General features: G+C 46.2%; 2 protein-coding genes across 2 annotated transcripts; both read left to right on the top strand.

Annotated features, from left to right (window-relative positions):
* Positions 1 to 396: 396 nt before the first annotated feature.
* LOC102532034 (cationic amino acid transporter 3-like) lies at positions 397 to 4,979 on the top strand. The gene is made up of 11 exons (XM_006208615.3): positions 397 to 766; positions 1,222 to 1,380; positions 2,188 to 2,374; positions 2,569 to 2,681; positions 2,847 to 3,069; positions 3,256 to 3,395; positions 3,489 to 3,591; positions 3,782 to 3,978; positions 4,176 to 4,342; positions 4,613 to 4,721; positions 4,897 to 4,979. Exons 1-11 carry the CDS (start codon positions 397 to 399, stop codon positions 4,977 to 4,979), a joined length of 1,851 nt encoding a protein of 616 aa, XP_006208677.2.
* A 5,646-nt stretch (positions 4,980 to 10,625) lies between these two features.
* On the top strand, positions 10,626 to 19,929 carry LOC102531794 (cationic amino acid transporter 3-like). Its single transcript, XM_006208614.2, has 11 exons — positions 10,626 to 10,995; positions 11,531 to 11,689; positions 12,470 to 12,647; positions 12,848 to 12,960; positions 13,131 to 13,353; positions 13,510 to 13,649; positions 18,140 to 18,242; positions 18,433 to 18,599; positions 18,796 to 18,962; positions 19,235 to 19,343; positions 19,515 to 19,929. The coding sequence occupies exons 1-11, from the start codon at positions 10,626 to 10,628 to the stop codon at positions 19,634 to 19,636; spliced, it is 1,851 nt and encodes a 616-aa protein (XP_006208676.2). The 3' UTR covers positions 19,637 to 19,929.
* The last annotated feature ends 983 nt before the right edge of the window (positions 19,930 to 20,912 follow it).

The raw sequence follows: 20,912 nt of genomic DNA, 5'->3' as shown, positions 1-20,912 counted from the left end.
AAGGAAGAGACAAAAAGCTTTTCCTGAGCCTGCTGGGTCAGAACAACCCACACGCCAAAGTGGCACATTTTGGGGAGACGTATACTTCTCCCCCTCACTTCGCTTCAAGCATTCCCTTCAGTAATTTTGAAACATATTTAAAGTCTTCCTGGGCACCAGAAACTGACACATTGTAACTGATTATACTTGAATTAAAAAAAAAAAGTCTTCCTTCTGTTTGAAGAAACTGAGGCTCAGAGATGAGGAACTTGCCCAATGTGCCCACTTACCTACCTGCTCTCCAGATCTCTGCTGCTTTGTGGAACTGGGCTCCCAGAGCTAAGGATGGATGGACGTTCTTGATGGCTTTGTGTCTTGTTGTCTCAGCGGATCTGAGCCTCCTCAACCCTGTCTAGGATGCGGTGTCAGGATGTTCTCCAATTTGGCCAGAAGCTGGTCTGCAGGCGGCTGCTGGAGCCCGCAGAGGAGTATGAGAGCCACGTGGCTCATCTGAACATCCTAGACCTGGTGGTTTTGGGTGTGGGCAGCACCCTGTGGGCTGGCGCGTACATCATCGCTAGCGCAGTGGCCATGCATATAGCTGGACCAGAGATTATCATCAGCTTCTTGGTGGCCGCCCTGTCTTCTCTGTGGTCTGGGCTCTGCTATCCTGAGCTTGGGGCCAGGGTGCCACGCTCCAGTTCTCTGTATCTCTCCAGCTACGTCACCATGGGACAACTGTTTGCCTTCATCACTGGCTGGAACTTCATACTGTTCTCTGTCATTTGTGAGATGATGGGGAGAGGGAAGGGGTGGGGGTTAAGGCTGGGAAACTAGTGGGGAGGGTTGGAGTCTTCACTCATTCATAAGCACCTTGTTACTGGTCATGCAGGGGAAGTGGGTTTTAGTGGCAGAAAAACCCCATAACGTCATGCTACTCTGCTCTAGCCCATTTCCCTTAAATGATTGGGCTGAAAACCCAGAAGGAAAGGGAACTGTAGGAAGTGGGTGAGGGGGGACATGTCCCACAGGCGCATCCCTCAGCGCTTTGAAGTCTTTGCTCAGCTGTTGCCTTCATGGGGTTTTCCTTTACCACTCGATTTAAATTTGACCCTCATCTCCCAGACCTCCCGTCTCTCTTTGAGATTAGGTATCTTGTTTTATTTTTTTTTTAAATGTCCCATGGCACATAGTAGGGAATGAATTTATATTTGTTAATAAATAGTCCTATTGCCACTGCAGACACTGCCTGTGTGGCCAAGGCCTGGAGCTACGCCTTTGACAGCCTGACTGGGAACCACATCTCTCAGGGGCTACAGGGCACTTTCTCTGTGCATATGCCCTACTTCCTGGCCGCGTACCCAGACTTTGTGGTGCTGGGCCTGGTGTTGCTCATGATTGGTGAGACAGGGGTCAGAGATAGGATGGGAAGAGTTGGGTGTGGAGGGGAAGTTGGGTGGGAAAGGGTTGGATGGCAGAATGGTGGGAGATTAGGATGGGAAAGAACTATGACAAGAAGGCAAAAAATAGACCATCATTTTTTTTCCCCTTGGCACCATATACAGCTTGGGCTGGATCATTCTTTGGTGTGGGATGCAGTCCTGTGCAATAAGGATTTTAAAAAATGATTGTTGGATGTTGAGTACATCCCTGGCCTTTACTCAGTGACCCCATCCCACAAAGTGTGACAATCAAAATGTCTCCAGACGCTGCCAGATGTCCCCTAGGAGGCAAAATCAGCCCTGCTCTGAATCATTTCCTTAGATGAAATTTCTTCCTCTCTACTGTGACTAGAGAGGTTTTGTTTTTCAATACAGAGGCAATTCTCATAGCATAAAATTAAACATTTTACTGTTTTTTCCAGCTTTATTGAGATATATTTGACATCCAACACTGCACAGGTTTAAGGTGTAGCATGTGATGGTTTAATAGATGTATATACGTGAGATGATTGTCACAATAAGAAATTACGCCTCTTAATGTGTACACGCAATAACATTCAGTACATTCACAATGTTGTGTAACCATCACCTCCATCAAGTTCCAAATATTTTCATCACCCCAGAAGGAAACCCCGTTCCCCCTGAGCAGTCACTGTCCGTCTGCCACCTGACCCGGTCCCCTCACCCAGCCCCTGGGTACCACTGCTCTTCTTTCTGTCTCTAAGGAGGTTATTTTGAATGTTTTATATCCCATCTTTCCCCACAGGAGTACTGATTTTAGGAGCTCGTGTGACATCCCTCGTTGCCAAAGTGTCCATAGGTCTGAACCTTTTGGTTCTCAGCTTCATCCTCCTTTCTGGCTTCATTAAGGGAGACCTGCGCAACTGGCAGCTCATGGAACAGGACTATAACTTGGCAGCATCTGGACCTAACGGCACCTATAGCTCAGAAGGGTACTCTTGATCATAGTGTGCGTGGGGGGAGGTTGGGGCAGAGCTGGGAAAATGTTGGGAACTAAGGAGATCCGGGCTGGCGGATCCAGATGCTGCGGGTCCTGGAGCTCAGGACTCATGGTATCAACTGAGGAGTCCAGCAGAGATGGCTGAACACACCTCACCCACGTTCTTCCTCGTTTCTTCTCTCATAGGTTGGGCCCTCTGGGTTCTGGAGGGTTTGTGCCCTTCGGCTTTGATGGGATTCTCCGAGGAGCAGCTTTATGCTACTATTTGTTTTTTGGTTTTGCTGTCATTGTCAATAAAGGTAACATGCTGATTGTGTTTCCCAGCAGAGGTTTGGCCAGTTTGGGCTGCCCTTGGGCAAAGGGGTTGGTAGAAGACTATCCGGCTTTTGGAGGTTTAAGAGGGTAGGGGATTTTGTGCTTTCACCCCAGTGTGTTCTGATCCAGTGCTTCCACTCCTTCTGCAGGGAAGGGAGCCCGAAATCCTCAGCGCTCCATCCCCTTGAGCATGGCCATCTCCATCTTCATCTGCTTTTTGGTATATTCTGGCGTCTCAGCGTCACTCACCCTCATGGTGCCATACTACCAGACTGATCCTTACAACCCCTTGCCGCAGGCTCTTCTCCATGTTGGGTGGGCCCCTGCCAGCTATGTCATGGCTGTTGTCATCCTGTGTGCTCTTTTATACAGGTCTGTGTCAAGGCTTCCTCCCCATCTACCGTCAGATTCTCAGGTATCCTGTCCCTTGACACTGAGAGACACTTAGAGGGAAATACACCGTATGCCAAATAGATTCAGAGCAGTAGATTAAAGATCAGATGCTCCAATCTGTCCTGTATCTCCGTGTCCTCACACACATTTCCATTTTTTCCCCAGCCTCTTAGGTACCATGTTCTTCATGTCTCGCATGACCTATGCAATGGCAGATGACGGGCTCCTTTTCCAGGAACTTGCCAGCATCCGTGCCGGCACAGGCACTCCCATCATGGCCACCATGTCTTCTGGAAGTCTTGCAGGTGAGTAAATAAATCACTCTCCTTCTTTGATTAATTTCCTTGTTTTGGACTTTTCCAGTGGCTTCTCACTCCCTCCCCACACACTCATTCTAGGGCTCCTGGCGTTACTCTTCAAGTTCCATGACATCGTGGAACTGATATCTCTTGGGATCCTGCTTGCGTACACCATCATGCCTTTTTCTGTTCTTGTCCTCAGGTGAGACTCCATGACACCTCGGCTGGGGGTCTTGGGCTCATGGAGACTGATGGGGAGTTAATCCTCTTCTGCCCTCATGCTGCCTTCTAACTGTCCCGCCATGCTTGAGGCAGGACAGAGGTGGGATAAGCTGGCTGATGTTGGCTGAGTAGGGGCTGCTGTTAATATTTCCTTAATACTTCTAATTCAGGTACCAGCCAGATCTGAATTCAAGCAAGAATGAGAACACAAAGAACAAAAGTGAAATTTCTGAACGTGAACCAAGTTCTTCCAAACCTGAGCCTGAAGCAGGAACCTCAAACATTCTAAAGCTTCTGTGGAGCCATGTGAACACCAGCCCCTCTCCGAAATCCGGCCGGATTGTCTACGGATGTGCCTTACTGCTTGGTGAGCCGTGGGATGGCTCTTTGGAGGTGTTCAGAAATTGAGAGGATGGGGTGGGAGTGTGACCTTGGCAGGTGTTGAGAATTCTTGGAGATAATATGAGCTTCCTGATGTGGGCAGTCTGGGGAGGCGTGTGACCCAAGGACATGACACACTGGCTTCTGGACTTGACCCTGTTCTCCTCCAACTGGACCCTACAGTTCCCCTGCTGACGGCCCTGAGCCTGGTGCTGGCCCAGTGGCCCCGCCGTGTGTTCTCTGGAGACCCCGTCTGCACAACGGTGGCTGTGCTGCTGCTGGTGCTCATCACCGGGGTCACTGTCACCATCTGGAGGCAGCCCCGGGGCCCCACTCCTCTTCTCTTCAAGGTGGGTGACCTTATGTGCCCAAACTCCACCCTGAGTGAGTGATGTCTGCACACTGTGAGTCTGAACTATCTTGGCTGGACCAGGGAAGGAGAGGAGTTGCTATAACCAGTGGCCCTTCCCTGATCCATTCTCAGTGCTTTACACACCCAACCTCAGTAGGCACTGGATGCACAGTGTGACTAGGACTGGAGTCTCCCCACCCACGTGGGGGCGGGGCCTGCCTTTGCGAGGTCTGTGGCGTGTTCAGGGATTAACTGACGTTGCCCGCAGGTCCCTGCAATGCCTGTCCTCCCTCTTATGAGCATCTTTGTGAATGTTTACTGGATGATGCAGGTAACCCCTGAGACCTGGGCCCAGTTTGGCATCTGGAATGCCATTGGTAAGTGAGTTTCTGGGATAAAGAGACTTCTTGAGTGACTAAATCCAACCCTCTTCCTACTGCCCCTCCCCCAAACTGTGTCAGACTCCACAATAGGAGGCCTATTGGGCCTTTGTAAGTGGGAAGAGTGCCTACTTTTCCTTCTCATTGTCTCATTGTCTCATTGCCAGACTAGGATTCGCCATATACTTTGGATATGGGATCCGACACAGCTTGGCGGGGAACACTGATCCACAGCCTCCAGCCGCCGACTCCTAAACTCTTGACAAATCATCCCTGGTGATGAATCCTTTTAACCACAGGAGACGGATGCTGTGTGGAATCCCTCTAAACACGGAAGGTACCTGCTGGGTCATGGACACTTTGAGCCTCAATGGAGAGTGAAGGCAGCATGCATTTAGAGCCCTGTACTCATGGCAGAGGACAAAATGAAGTTAATGGTCACTAACTTTTCAGTAAACATTCAAAAGAATAATATACATATTTAAAAGGGCAGACTTCTTAAATATTCAGCAAGATGAATTTTCATAAAGAAAGTATAATAATGTAACCAGAAACCAGAGGAAGAAATAAAATATTAACCTGCACATAAGGAGTGTCTTTTTATACTTATTTCCAGCAAAAACATGGAGATTGCCACATGGGAAGCAAACACAAAAAACTATGTATCTGTCAAGAGTTGCACTTTAAATATTAGGACACAAAGAGGTTGGAAGTAAAAGGAACAGAACAGACCCCCCTCGTGAACAGTAACACGAGAAAGCTGGGGCAGCTATATTAATAACAGACAAAGCAGACTTTATGAAAAAGAGAATAATAACAGACAAAGTGGGTCATTTCACAATGATGTCGACTGAAATAAAGGCACAGCCTAAGAGCTGACAGTTACATTTTATTTGGTGGACATTTCTGAGGACTCGAGCCGGGATGACAGCCTCTCAGATCGCTCTGAGGAACTGCTCCATTGAAGCACGGTTTTCAGAACGGACTTCTACCTTATCTGAACAAACAACACACATCGCACCTGACAGGGTATTTTCCCTCAAGAGTTCAGGAGACATCCTGCGACACAGGGCGTGGCTGGAAAGGGGGCCACCCCCTCACCGTTCACATGCCACACGCTGGGGAGCCTGGTGCTACACCGTTTGTAGACCGCCTGCTTCTGAGTTGGGGTTTCGCAGATAGCAAAGCAGCTCCCTCACTGCGGTCTATTGAATGTCAATCCCTGACACAAGGGTTTGTGAAAGAAAAAGAAAAAAATAATTTAAAAAATGACAGAAGAAAGATTTCAAGACACAGACTTAGTACATAGACAGCAACACCACAGGACCTTGGTGTCTGGGAGGGGAACCTTATCTTCCAGGAAGGTTAAGGTGGACACTGTAAGAGGGGAGTTAGTCATTCTTGTCTTCAAAAAAAAAAAAAATCCTTTACCTTAATGGTTAAAGCAGACATGCTGTGAGTGTTTGACAGTTTGGGTTCATTTACACCAAGCTCAGGCTGAACCATATGTAAGCCAAAGTAACTTCCCCATGTTGCTGAAACTTGGCCTCCAAACCCTGCTTACCAAATTGAGACTCAGGGACAGAGTTTTAGATGAAGTAGAAAAGGCAGCTTTATTTCTTTCCCTGGCAAATGAGGTCACAGTGGGTTAATGCCTCTAAGACTGTGAGCCGGCTGGGGAGAGAAGGGAGGGGGTTTTATAGTAAAAGTTCAAGAGTTCAAGGAGTGGAGCTAATTTCCATGGAGATCTCACACAGGGTGACAAACTGTTGCAAACTTGTTCCTGTCTTTGCAGATGCAGCAGCCCCCTTCCCTCTGCCGGGTATGAAGTTCACCTCTGGCTTTGGGTCTTTTCTTTAATATTCTTGTACCTAGAACAAAAGATGCATAGGAAGAGGCTCTGTGAAAAAGAGCTCTAGAGAAAACTTGTGCAGTTTCAAGTCAGGTTGATAAATGCTTTTAGCCTTTCAAGTAGGCTGAGGCCTGGCACCTCCTCAAGCAACAGGATTTAAGGAAATCACAAGGGGCCAAAAACAACGGCAGACATGTGCAGTTGGGGCGATTTATGAACAAGATGCACAAAACATCCATCTGCTGTTTATGAGGTGTTGTGGTCAAGAGGAGGACACTGGACGTGACAGCTGTGCACTGAGCCTGACCCCTGCGCATAGCACCAAAAGGGGCTGGGCAGGTCACCCCAGTGTCCCTCCTCTCCAGCTTAGCCCTGCTCAGCAAGAGCATGAGAAAAACTTTATTTTAATTTATTTTTTGTTGTTGTTGGTTGGAGGTAATTAGTTTTACTTATTTGTTTATTTTTAGAAGAGGTACTGGGGATTGAACCTGGGACCTCATGCATGCAAAGCATATGCTCTACCGCTTGAGCTACACCCTCCCCTGAGAGAAACTCTGTCAACCATTACACACTTAAACAGTTTCAAACATCGTTACAAATATCAGATGGTCACCAATGGCAATGGGCCTGCTCAGCTACACCCAGTACCTCACTATGTGAAAATTTCTCCTTTACAAGCATACAAAAATCTTAGAGCCCTCGGATTTAGCAATTCTGCTTCTGAGGATACACCCAAAAGAATTGAAAGCACACTCTGGAAGAGATATTTTTACACTTATGTTCATAGCGGCATTATTCACAGTAACCAAAACATGAAAGCAACCCAAGTGCCCACTGACCAGTGAATAGATAAGCCAAACATGGTATGTACGAATAACAGAGTATTAGTCAGCATCAAAAAGGAAGGGAACACTTCTAGATGCTACAGAATGGAGAAATTTGGGGGACATTATAATAATTGAAATAAGCCTAAGTAAGTGATATATAGTTCCACTTAAATGAAGTATCTCAAATGGTCATATTAATTGAGACAGAGAGTAGCATGGTGATTGTCAGGAACTGTGGGGTAGAAAGACAGAATTATTGTTCACAGGATACAAAACTTTAGCTTTGCAAGATGAAAAAGTTCTGGGGTTTGCTTGCACAAAATGTGAACGTATTTAACATTACTTAAAAATGATAAAAGTGGCAAGTTTTATGTTATGTGTATTTTACCACAATACAAAAACATTCAGACCATTCTTGAGGGTAACCACACAAGTGTCGAGGGCTGATAGCACCACTACAGTGCTCCCCCCATCCCTATCCCAGCAACCTAGAGGATAAGTGTTGTCTTTTATGCTCCAGGACTCCCCGCTTGTATTTTTAGAGATGCGTCAGTCCCAGCCCTACATGGCTTAAACTCAGCATCACTGACTTGAATCCAGTGCTCCAGGATCTACTCCAAATATCCAGTAAGTCTTGGGTAACCCCTTTTCTGTAGGAGACTGGCCCTGGGTTCAGATACTCCTGGAAAGACCTCTGCAATCCGAGAGTGGGGTTGGGTCAGCCTACCTCCAGCCTGAGGGTGGAAAGACAATTATTCCCAGATGAAAGCAGGAGGAGCTGGGAGAGGTGCGAGTTTGTGTGAGAAGAGGTGGGTGCCTGGAGATTCTAAGACTTCTTTTTCTGACTGGGGATCAGGTGTGAATAATAGTAAAGATAACATTTATGCAAGGTTTGCGACATGTGGACCACTGATCCAGTCTCCTGTATTCTGCTGGCCCTTTGTATCTGTGGGTTTCCCCTCTGTGGATACCCAGGCAATCGTAAGGGACTTGAGCATCTGGGGATTTTAGTATCACCGGAGGAGGGCTGTATGGTGATTTATATTAAATCACCATTGGGTTTGCTAAGCCAGCAACTCTGAAGCTGGATCTATTATTTATTATTGACAGTAATTTTGAAATATGGTGGTAAGATACATATAGCATAAAATTGGCCATCTCAACCATTTTAAGTGTGCAATTAGTAATGTTACGTATATTTACCTTGCTGTGCAACCAATCTCCAAAACTCTTTTCATCTTGTAAATCTGAAACTCTGTCCCCATTTAACAATAACTCCCCATTTTCCCCTCACCCCAGCCCCTGGCAAACCCCTATTGTCCTTTGTGTCTCTGTGAATTTGACCACTCTCAGTTCCTCATACAACTGGAATCATACAGTATTTGTCTTTCTGTAACTGTCCTAGGTCACGTAGCATAATGTCCTCAAGCTCCTCCGTGTTGTGGCACGGGTCAGAATTTCCTGGCTTTTTAAGGCTGAATGATACTCCGCTGTGTGTATAGACCACATTGCCATTTATCCATTCATTTGTGGGCGGATATTTGGATTGCCTCCATCTTTCATTGTGAATAATCCTGCTATGAACATGGGTATGCAAATACCTCTTTGAGACCCTATTTTCAGTTCTTTTGGGTGTACACCCAGAGGTGAAATTGTGGATCATATGGGAATTCTATTTTTAACTTGTTGAGGAACCACCATACTTTATCCACGCAGCTGCACCATTTTACATTCCTGCTAACTGTGCACAAGGGTTCCTCAGCAGTGTTTGAAAAAGAAGAAAACAGAGGTCCAGAGAAATAAATGGCTTGTTCAAAGGCACAGGGGTGGTGGTGGAACCAAGATGCTCATCATAGTTTCCTGGCTCTTTGAATGCTTGCTCTTAATCAAAATGCAAAACTTGGACTTTGGAATATTATGGGTGGACACTCGTGATGGTAACTTGTGTTGCCTGGGTCCGCCTCGCCCAGCAGAGCCGTGCAGTGAGGAGACACTCCATGCCCCCAAAGGATAGGACGCAGAGTCCTGTCATTTCTGATTCAAGATGAAGGTTAGTCCTCCCTCCCTGCAGGCAACTGGGAGGCTGCTCTGGTTTGATGCTGTCACTGCACTGGGCTGGAGTCTGTCCCTCCCTACAAATTCCATCTCATTCTGCCCCAACTCAGAGTTCCTGTTCCATTTCGCACTGCAGGCAATGAAACAGGACACTGTCAGGTTTCAGGATCCTTGATGAGGAAATGTGTGGAGTCTGAGCTGTCTGAACATTCAGCCCTTTAAAGAGTCACTCCACACATATCAGGGAAGGGAGGAAATGATGGTAATTATTTCCCCTGTTTTAGAGTAAAAGAGGATAAAAAGTCCTATGTAGTTTTTGCAAAATCAAGCAAGCTAATACCTAGCAGGGCTGGATTTGAACCAGTAGACCTGGTTGATTACAATTCAAAGATCTGCTTTCTTACCTGCTTCACTCATACCAGTTAAGCTGCAACTGCGTGCCAGGATCTGTGTTGGAAGGTTTTGCTCTGCAGGGGCAGGAAAGTTTTCTTTCCAGTTTCTTTGGCTGGGTTAATAATTAAATTGATACAATTTAGATTAACAAATTTAATTTGCTCTGTACAGGAGCACCACAAAAACTCACAGGATCAAAGACAGTGAGGCAATTGAAGCTTATATGCTAACCTGAGCTAAGAAGAAGGGGGTAAGGGTCTGGGACTTCAAGGAGAGGAAGGCAGCCCACGGCAAGAGGGAATGAAGAAATGCTTGGTAAACAATGTTTGTCACTCCATGCAGACAAGTCTTTCTGAGATAGAAAGTTACCTCTGGTAACAGCTCTCCTCCTGGCATGGGCCCCCTAATCTAAATTATTTTGATCAGTTAAAGGAGACAAAAATGCATTTCCTGAGTTGGCTGGATCTTAATTGTCTTCCACTCAAAGCAATCCACACGCCAAAGGAGCACATTTTGGGGTCACCTATTCTGCTCCCCCTCACTTCTCTTCAAACAACCTTTCAAATAACTTTGAAACATATTAAATGTCTTCTTTATGTTCCAGGAAACTGAAGTTCAGAGATGGGGACTTGCCCGATGTGTCCTTCTACCACGTGCTCCCGTAACTCCGTTGTTCTGTGGAATCAGAATCCTAGGGCCAAGGGCAGGTGGACATTCTTGATGGTTTGTGTCTTGTTTTCTCAGCAGATCTGAGCCTCCTCAACTCCGTCAAGGATGCGGTGTCAAAATGTTCTCCAATTTTGTCAGAAGCTGGTCCGCAAGCAGCCACTAATGCCCAGGAAAGAGTATGGGATACCTAGAGGTCATCTGAACACCTCAAACCTGGTGGCCTTGGGTGTGGGCAACACCCTGGGGGCTGGCATCTACATCCTGGTTGGTGGAGTGGCCAAGCACATAGCTGGACCAGCAATTGTCGTCTGCTTCCTGGTGGCCGCCCTGTCTTCTGTGTTGTCTGGGCTCTGCTATGCGGAGTTTGGGGCCCGGGTACCACGTTCTGGGTCTGCGTACCTCTACAGCTATGTCACAGTGGGAGAACTGTGTGCCTACATCACTGGCTGGAACCTCATACTGTCCTTAGTCATTGGTGAGATGATGGGGTGAGGGAAGGTGTGGGGCTTAAGATCAGGAAGGTAGTAGTGGGAATTTGAGTCTTCACTCATTCATAAGAAATCTGTTATCCACTTTGTGGGAGAAGAAGGTAATAGTATCAAGAAAACGCCACAACTTTTTTCTACTCAGCTCTCTCCTGCTTTCCCTCAGTGGTGGGACCAAGAACAGAGAGGGAGTGGGAACTGTGGGAAGTGGGTGACAGGGAGACACGTCCCACAGCTCATCCCCTCACCGTTTTGAAGGCTTTGCTCAGCTGTTGCATTTGTGGAGTTTCCTTAACACTCGATTTAAATTTCAGCCCTCATCTCCTAGACTTCTTGCTCCCACTTTCTTATTTTCTTGCATAACATCGCTCTCCTAATATAGCTGACCTATTTCATGAATTATCTGAATCTACTCATGAAATGAATTAGGTATTTTGTATTTCCCATCTCAAAACACATCCCAAGGCCCATAGTAGGGGTTCAATTCATGTTTGCCACTGAATGTTCCTTCTTCTGCCACTGCAGCCGTAGCAAGTGTGGCCAGGGCCTGGAGCTACACCTTTGACAGCCTGATTGGGAACCACATCTCTCAGGGCCTGCAGGAAACGTTCTCTCCTCATATGCCCTCTTTCCTGGCCGCGTACCCAGACTTTGTGGTGCTGGGCCTGGTGCTGCTGATGACTGGTAAGGAGGGGTCAGAGGCGGGAAAGGAAGAGTGGGGTGCAGGGGGAAGCTGGAGTGGGAAAGGGCTTTGGTGGCAGAATGGCAGGGGGGATTCAAACTGGAAAGAAGGGTTGGCAGTTTTAACGCAGGAAGGCAAGACACAGACCACTGTTCCCCACTCTTGGCACTGTTGACCTTTTAGGCTGGACCATTCTCTGTTGTGGGGAGCTGTCCTGCACATTGTAGGGTTTTTTTATTTTAATCATTGTCCAACGTATAGCATCCTTGGATTTTATTCACTAGATACCATTGACCTCCAGCCCCCAAATTGTGACACAGTGTCTCCAGACATTGCCAAATGTCCCTTCGGGGACAAAATCACCCCCAGCTGAGGTTCATCTAGTTTGACCAACAACTGTCTTCCTCTGTACTGAGACCAAAGTTTTTTTAATTGAGAAGAAATCCACATAGCATAAAATTAACCATTTTGTTTCCCCCTAGCTTTATTGAGATATAATTGATTAATTATAATTATAATTGTATAAGTTTAAGATGTACAATATGACGATTTGACAGACAGATATATTGTCTATCAAATGATTGCCACAATAACAAATTAAACATCTTAAAGCGTGCAATTCAGTGGCATTTAGGACATTGACAATGTTGGGCAACCGGAACCTCATTTCCACTGAGAAGTCACTGCCCCCCCACCCCTGTCCCCCGTTCCCAGCCCCTGACCACCACTAGTCTCTATGCAGTTAGTTATTTTGGAAGTTTCATGTCCCATCTTTCCCACAGGAGCGCTGGTTCTGGGAGCTCGAGAGTCGGCCCTGGTTACCAAAGTGTTCACAGGCCTGAACCTTTTGGTTCTCGGCTTCATCATCCTCTCTGGCTTCATTAAGGGAGACCTGCACAACTGGCAGCTCATGGAGCAGGACTATAACTTGACAGCACCTGGACCCAGTGGCACCTACAGGTTAGGAGGGTGCTCCTGGCCTTGGTGATGTGTGTGTTGGGGCAGAGCTAGAAGTATGGTGGGGACTAAACCGATCTGGGCTGGTGGCTCCAGATGATGGGGCTCCTGGAGCTCAGGAGCCATGGTGTCAGCTGAGGAGTCCGGCAGAGATCACCAAACACACCTCACCCACGTTCTTCTCTTTCCTCCCCTGACCGCAGCTTGGGCCCTCTGGGTTCTGGAGGGTTTGTGCCTTTTGGCTTTGATGGGATTCTCCAAGGAGCAGCTACATGTTTCTACGCATTTGTTGGCTTTGAAGATATTGCCACTAAAGGTAACACAGTCGCTGTGTGTCCCATCAGAGGTTTGGGTACAATTTGGGCTGCTCTTGGGCATGGGTGTTGGTAGAAGGTTATTCTGTTTTTAGAGGTTCAAGAGGGAAGGGGATTTTGTGCTTTCACTCCGAGATATTTTCCTGACCTAATATTTCCACCCATCCTGCAGGGGAGGAAGCCCAGAATCCTCAGCGCTCCATCCCCTTGAGCATCATGATCTCTATCTTCATCTGCTTTTTGGCGTATTTTGGCGTCTCAGTGTCACTCACCCTCATGGTGCCGTACTACCAGATTGACCCCGAGAGCCCCTTGCCGCAGGCTCTTCTCCACGTTGGGTGGGCTCCTGCCGGCCATGTGGTGGCTGTCGGCACCCTCTGTGCACTTGCACGCAGGTCAGTGTCAGAGCTTTCCCCTTAGATTCTCAATTGTCCCTGCTCTTGGGATTTGGAGACAAGTAAAGACAACTTACCCCACGTAGACTAGGAAACAGAAGCCTCAGGCTGTCCTTCTGCTATAAATCCCCACACGTGCTTCCATTTTCTCTTTAGCCTCCTGGGTGTCATGTTTTTCATACCTCAGTTGATCTACACAATGGCAAAGGACGGGCTGCTTTTCCAAGGACTTGCCCAGACCCATGCTCACACACGCACGCCCATCGTGGCCACCTTGGTTTCTGGAAATCTTGCAGGTGAATAAACAGAACCCACTCTTTTTTTTTTTTTTTAGTTTTTAAGTTTTGAATTTTGAATTTTTGATTAAATTATAGTTGATTTACAATGTTGTGTTAATTTCTAGTATATAGCATAGTCATTCATTTGTACATATATATTCCTTTTCACGTTCTTTTTCATTACAGACTGTTACAAGGTATTGAATATAGTTCCCTGTGCTACACAGCAGGATCTTGTTGTTTATCTATTTTGTATACAGTAGTTAGCATCTATAAATCCTGAATTCCCAATTTATCCCTCCCCACCCCTTTTCCCCTCTTGGTAACCATAAATTTGTTTTCTATGTCTGTGAGTCTGTCTCTGTTTTGTAAATAGGTTCACTCGTGGGTTTTTTTTTTTTTTAGATTCCACGTATAAGTGATATCATATGGTATTTTTCTTTCTCTTTCTAGCTTACTTAAATTAGAATGACATTCTCCAGGTCCATCCATGTTGCTGCAAATGGTGTTACTTTATTCTTTTTATGGCTGAGTAGTATTCCTTTGTATAAATATACCACTTCTTCTTTATCCAGTCACCTGTTGATGGACATTTAGGCTGTTTCCATGTCTTGGCTATTGTAAACAGTGCTGCTATGAACATTGAGATGTAAGCATCTTTTTGAATTAGAGTTATCTCCCAGGAGTGGGATTGCTGGATCATATGGTAAGTCTATTTTTAGTCTTTTGAGGAATCTCCATAATGACTGCACCAAACCGCATTCCCACCAGCAGTGTAGGAGGGTTCCCTTTTTTCCACACCCTCTCCAGCATCTGTTGACCTTTTAATAATGGCCATTCTGACTGGTATGAGGGGGTATCTCACTGTAGTTTTGATTTGCATTTCTCTGATAATTAGCAATATTGAGCATTTTTTTCATGTGCTTATTGGCCATTTGTATGTCTTCTTTGGAGAACTGCTTGTTTAGGTCTTCTGCCCATTTTTGGACTGAGTTGTTTGTTTTTTATTATTAAGTTGTTTGAGCTGTTTGTTTATTCTGGAAATTAAGCCCTTGTCAATCACATCATTTGCAAATATTTTTTCCTATTCCATAGGTTGTGTTTTTGCTTTGCCTATGGTTTCCTTTGCTATGCAAAAGCTTATAAGTTTTAATTCAGCCCATTTGTTTATTTTTGCTTTTATTTCTATTGCCTGGGTAGACTGCCCTAATAGAATGTTGCTAAGATTTATATCAGAAAAATTTTGCCTGTTTTCTTCTAGGAGGTTACAGTGTCCTGTGTTATGTTTAAGCCTTTAGGCCATTTTTTCCCCTTTTTGAGTTTTATTATGTAGAATTATTGCAGTCTGATTGCACATGTACACTATATTGCATACAAGTACATATATACAATATACTGCACACTTTTTTAGTTTATGTATATATACTGATCATTGTTTCTAAGAACAGATTAGAGCTTTAGCTTTTTAAACTTAGATGGTTATCAAAGGAATAAACATATTCACAAAAGACATTGGCCTGTACTTTTCTGTTTTGGTATGGTCTTTGGCTTTGGTATGAGGGTAATGGTGCCTCATAGACTGCGTTCAGGAGTGTTCCCTTCTCATCAGTCTTTTGAAAGAGTTAGAGACGGATCGCTAAGAGCCCTTCTTTGTGAGTTTGGTAGAATCCGCCAGTGAAGCCATCCAGTCCTGGGCATTTGCTTGTAAGGGTGGGATTTATTACTGATTCTATTTTGCTTCTAGTGACCCATCTGTTCAAATGATCTATTCCTTCTTGATTCCGTTTTGGTGGACTGTATGTTTCTAGAAGCTTGTCCATTTCTTCTAGGTTGCCCAATTTGTTGCCATATAATTGTTCATAGTGTTCTCTTACTTTGTTTTTGTATTTCTGTGGTGTTGGTTGTAATTTCTCCCCTTTCATTTCTTATTTTGTTTATCTATGTCCTCCCTGTTTTCTTCTTGATGAGCTTGGCCAAAGTTCTGTTGATTTGTTTACTTTTTCAAAAACCAGCTCTTGGTTTGATTATTTCTATTGGTTTTTAAATCTCTATTTTATTTATTTCCTCTCTGATCTTGATTATTTCTTTCCTTCTGCTGACTTGAGGTTTTGTTTATTCTTCTCTTTCTAATTATTTTAAAGGGGTAAGTTAGGTTATTTCTTAGAGATTATTCTTTTTTTTTTTTTTTTTTTTTAGGAACTCTTGTATTGTTGTGAACTTCTCTCTTAGGACTGCTTTGCTACATCCCATAGATTTTGTGTGCTTGTGTTTTCATTGTCATTTGTCTCAAAATATTTTTTAATTTCCTTTTTGATTTCATTATTGACTTATTGGTTTTTTTAGTAGCATGTTGTTTAGTCTCCATGCAGTTGTGTTTTTTTCTGGTAGTTGATTTCTAGGTTCGTGTGTGCTTTATACTATCCTATAAGTCTCTCATATTGCTTTCACTTTTTCATGTCTTTTCCTGTCTGCTGTTTTGATTGGGCAATTTCCATTAGTCTACCTTCTAAATCAGTTATTTGTTCTTCTGCATTATTTAGTCTGCTATCGATTGCCTTTAGCTTGGCTTTTATCTCAGCAATTGAGTTTTCTAATCTTAGTTGGCTCCTCTTTGTAGTTCCTAATTCCTTTTTACACTATTCTGCATTTCTGTTGATAACCTCTGTTATTTCCTTCAGTCCTTTTTTTTATTTCCTTTTTGAATTCAGGTTCTGGTAGACTGTAGAGGCCTATTTGACTGTTGGTTCTTTCAGGGAACTTCCTTTGCTCTTTCCATTGGGAGCGGTTCCTCAGCTTCTTCGTCTTACATTTCTCGGACTCTATGAACGCAGGAGTGTCAGGCGTCTACTGTGGTCTTGAAGGGCTGTTTTTGTGTGGGAGAATTTCCGAGTAGACTGTGCACATCTAATATGTGTGTCACAAGGGCCATTTTTAGTGTGGATGGCTACCATGCCTTTCCTCCATGTGTGCTGGCTCTTACCTGCTTGTAGGTGGTGTGATTTTGGTGTTGTGGTGACCAGAGTCTGCAGTGGATGTTGAACAGAGCCTCCTCTTTGCTTGGCGACAATCACAGCACTGCCAGGGACTGAGTCTGCTTGCCTGTGGTGGGAATGGAAGCCCCAGATCCGTTTCTGAGCTGTGATGCGTGGAGGGCAGTGCTGGAGCCCTTCCGCTGCGAGAGGAGCAGCTGAGTATTCCTCTGCAGGGAACGTCCACCGGGAAGTGCCCTCTGGGTGTTGCCTTTCACTCATGCAGGTTTACAAAGAACACGTTTTTGATGCTGACCCTGTTGCCCCTAAGCTGCAGGAATGCCAGCAGCCCACCCTGGTGTCCCCCAGGCTCTGCAGCCACAAAGCCATCGGTGCATATTCACCATCAGGCACCAGGACTCACCATTGTGCATGTGCAGTCACACACCTGGATCCACCATGGGCCACAGGGTCAAGCCAGACTCCAGCCCCCCTCCGCATTCGTACGCCTGTTGTTAGCCCCAGGCCCACCCCTGCTGTGTCCCAGTATTGCACTTGGTTTTTCCAGAGGTCCCATCCACAAAGGCACCAATGAAGCAGATCCACCACAGCCACCAAGGGCTTGACTCAAATTCCAGTCCTGCCTGAGAAGTCTTGCAACCCCTTGGAATGAGTTCAGGCTTCAACCCTGCCAGTGCTTGGGAGCCACGCACCAGTGATTGTGCTCCTCCAGTGCAAGCTGAGAATACTGCTATGTCTGGATCCACCTCTCCCTCCATGACAGTGCATTAACACTGGTGCTGAGCAATGCCCACTGGGCCAGCAGAGAGGGCTGCTAGGGCCAGCTGTGTTGCACTCCTCTTCCTCTGTGTGTGCCAGCAGTGTAGATTTCTATGGTTGGCCCAGGCTCTTTTGCACACACTCCCAGACTCAGCCCACACCACACTCCAGCCACCTGAGGCTGCATCTGCACAGTCATCCCCAGTCCTCTTCCCAGGTCTGTCCTTTGAAGCCGGAGTTCCAGCACCAAGTCCCATCCTGCACCAGCTGGCTCATGTCTCAAGCTAGGGATTGCACAGACCCTCTGTGCCAGCCTCTGTCTGTTCTGTCTGCTGAAAGTGGCTCTGTGCTCTGCCCTGAGCCCCTGAGGCTCCCCTTCTGCCCCACCTAAGCTCCCCACTGGACACGGGGCTTCCCAGGGCGAGAGCACTTTTCCTCTTCTGCTGCTCCCTTCCTGAGGGACAGGTCCAGTCCCAATTTCCTTTTTCTTTTTTTTCCCCCTCCTATCTGGTTTTGTGATGATTTTCCTTGTAATTCCACTGGTACAAGATCTTACGCCTGAGTTCAGTAAGTATTCTGTGAGAATTGTTCCACATGTAGATGTATTTTTGATGTATTTGTGGGAGAGGGTGAGCTCCATGTCCTTCTGTTCCACCTTGAAGCCCTTCCACCCACTCTCTCTTTGACCAATTTCCTTAATTTGGGTATTTCCAGTGGTTTCTCACCACCCCCACCCACCTCATTTGTGCCTCCTTCTAGGGATCATGGCGTTACTCTTTGAGTTCAGTGATCTTGTGGTCCTCGTGTCAGTTGGGACCCTGCTGGCTTACTCCCTGTTAGCTCTTTCTGTTCTCGTTATCAGGTGAGCATCCACCACATCTTGACCGGGGGTCACGGACTTGTGGGGATGGATGGGGAGGTAATCCTCATCTGCCTTCTTGCTGCCTTCTAAATGTCTTACTGTGCTCACGTCAGAAAAGAGCTGGATTTCATTGTCTGATGTTGGGTGAGTAGGAGATGCTGTTAACATTACCTCAACACTTCTAATTCAGGTACCAGCCAGACCGGAATTTAAGCAAGAGTGAGAAAACAAGGGAGAACATTGGGATGAAGCATCAACGTGGAAACTCAAACATTCTAAAGACTCTGTGTGACCCTATGAATACCAGCCCCTCTCAGAAATCTGGCTGGATTGTCTACAGATGTGCCTTACTGCTTGGTGAGCAGTGGGATGGCTCTTTGGCGGTGTTCAGAAATTGAGAGGATGGGGTGGGAGTGTGACCTTGGTGGTTGCTAAGGCTTCTTGGAGATAATATGAGCTTCCTGATGAGGGCAGTTTGGGGAGGCGTGTGACCCAAGGCCTGACACACTGGCTTCTGGACTTGACCCTGTTCTCCTCCAACTGGACCCTGCAGTTCCCCTGCTGACGGCCCTGAGCCTGGTGCTGGCCCAGTGGCCCCGCCGTGTGTTCTCTGGAGACCCCGTCTGCACAACGGTGGCTGTGCTGCTGCTGGTGCTCATCGCCGGGGTCACTGTCACCATCTGGAGGCAGCCCCAGGGCCCCACTCCTCCTCCCTTCAAGGTGGGTGACCTTATGCACCCAAACTATCCACCTTCAGTGAAGGAAGTCTGCATGCTTTGCAATCTAGGGATTGCTGGACTAGGGAAAAGGGAGAGTTGCCATAACCAGTGGCCCTTCCCTGGTCCACTCTCAGCGCTTTACACACCCAATCTGGGGAGGCGCTGGCTGCACAGTGTGAACAGGCCTGGCGTCTCCCCCCGACCCCCGCTTGGGGGCGGGGCCTGCCTTCGCGAGGTCCGCGGTGCCCTCAGGGTAGCTGCCTTCGCCCGCAGGTGCCTGCTCTGCCTGTCCTCCCACTGCTGAGCATCTTCGTGAATGTCCACTTGATGATGCAGATGACCACTCGGACCTGGGCCCAGTTTGGTGTCTGGAATGCCATTGGTAAGTGAGTTCCTGGGAAAAATAAAAAGGTCTCCTGAGTGGCTGAACCCAACACACTTCCAACTACCTTTTCCCAAAAATGTGTAAGATGTCATAATAGGTGGCCTATTGGGCATCTGTAAGTGGGGAGGGTGCCTACTTTTCCTTCTCATCGTCTCATTGCCCGACTAGGTCTCGCCATATACTTTGGATATGGGATCCGACACAGCTCGGCGGGGACCACTGATCCACAGCCTCCAGCCTCCGACTCACAGACTCTTGACAATAACATCCCTGGTGATGAATCCTCTTAACCACAGGACACGGATGCTGTGTGGAATCCCTGCGTACACGGGAGGCACCTGCTGATTCATGGACACTTTGAGCCTCTGTGAATTGTGAGGATGGGGTGCGTTTAGAGCCCTGTAGTCACTGCCAACAGAGGAAATGATTTTAATGTTGTATAATTTTAAGTAAACCTTTAAAGGCATAATATACATACTTAAAAGTGCAGGCTTCATAAATGTCCAGCAAGATGAATTTTCAAAAAGAAAGTACAGCAATGTAACCAGCAACCAGAGGAAGAAATAAAATATGATGTGCAAAATAAGAAGTGCCTTATTGTGCCTCTTTCCAGCAAAAACACAGAGATTGCAAATGAGAAGGAAATGCAGGCGACTGTACATTATGTCAAGAGTTACACGTTCAATAGGAGGACACAAGTAGTTTGGAAGTAAAAGGAAAGGAACAGATACATTGTGTGGACAGCAACATGAGAAAGCTGGGGCGGCTCCATTAGTATCAGGCAAATTAGACCTTACGATAAAGAGACTAAAAACAGGTAAAGCGGGTCATTTCATAATGATAAAGGGAAACGATCCTTTTTATCTGTTCCCCCAGCTTTACTGAGATGTTGTGTAGCATTGTGTGAATGATGATTTCTGCTTACTTTTCTGACTCAGACTCTTAGAGTTTCACACTAGAGTTGGTGAGGAAAAGTTCTTAATTGAGAGGAAAACAAAAACAAAAACAAAAACCTCCTGCTTTGCTAGAGGAGACAGAAGGGAGCAGGAAGTAAGGGTTGGTTGATAAATGGTCACGGTTGGGTGGAACTAAAAGAAAGGAAGTTAAACTGGAAAGATGAGATGAAAGGTTGCTGCTGCAAATTGAGATTATGGACACTGAACTCATTGGTGATAATGAAGCAGAGGACTGTGTATGGGAATGAATAACTGAAGTAGAGAGAAGGAGGGGTGGGACTCAAGAAACTGAGCAGCAAATTTATTAGATGAATTTAAAAATAAATTGAGGAGTATTAACAGAATTAGGAAAATCACTATCTTGCAAGTTGGAATAAAACTGCAGACTTAGGATGCAATTGATGGCGATGGAAACTGTTAGGCGAAACTCTGATGGACGAGATTGACATCGCCTGATTTTCGCCTTTCCTTCCTGATGTGGGACCACCGTACAGCACGCAATCCCATGTGCTGTAACAGACAGCACAGTACACTGCCCGTAACACGGTCTTCATGAAAAGTTGAATCAGGATGTGATCAAACCTCTAGATCAACTACCAGCTCACAGCAG

This window comes from Vicugna pacos, chromosome 9, assembly GCF_048564905.1.
Source record: "Vicugna pacos chromosome 9, VicPac4, whole genome shotgun sequence".
NCBI classification, from domain to species: Eukaryota; Metazoa; Chordata; class Mammalia; order Artiodactyla; family Camelidae; genus Vicugna; species Vicugna pacos.
Note: the sequence above shows the minus strand (reverse complement) of the source record. Positions and strands in the feature narration are given on the sequence as shown.

What these genes read in the sequence shown, in the direction of transcription:
- LOC102531794 (XM_006208614.2), top strand. Translation starts at nt 10,626, where the DNA reads ATGCGGTGTCAAAATGTTCTCCAATTTTGTCAGAAGCTGGTCCGCAAG. An exon ending in CCACTCCTCCTCCCTTCAAG is followed by an intron (nt 18,963 to 19,234) that starts GTGGGTGACCTT and finishes CTTCGCCCGCAG; the next exon opens with GTGCCTGCTCTGCCTGTCCT. An exon ending in TGGTGTCTGGAATGCCATTG is followed by an intron (nt 19,344 to 19,514) that starts GTAAGTGAGTTC and finishes TTGCCCGACTAG; the next exon opens with GTCTCGCCATATACTTTGGA.
- LOC102532034 (XM_006208615.3), top strand. Translation starts at nt 397, where the DNA reads ATGCGGTGTCAGGATGTTCTCCAATTTGGCCAGAAGCTGGTCTGCAGG. An exon ending in GTCTTCTGGAAGTCTTGCAG is followed by an intron (nt 3,396 to 3,488) that starts GTGAGTAAATAA and finishes CACTCATTCTAG; the next exon opens with GGCTCCTGGCGTTACTCTTC. An exon ending in CGGATGTGCCTTACTGCTTG is followed by an intron (nt 3,979 to 4,175) that starts GTGAGCCGTGGG and finishes TGGACCCTACAG; the next exon opens with TTCCCCTGCTGACGGCCCTG.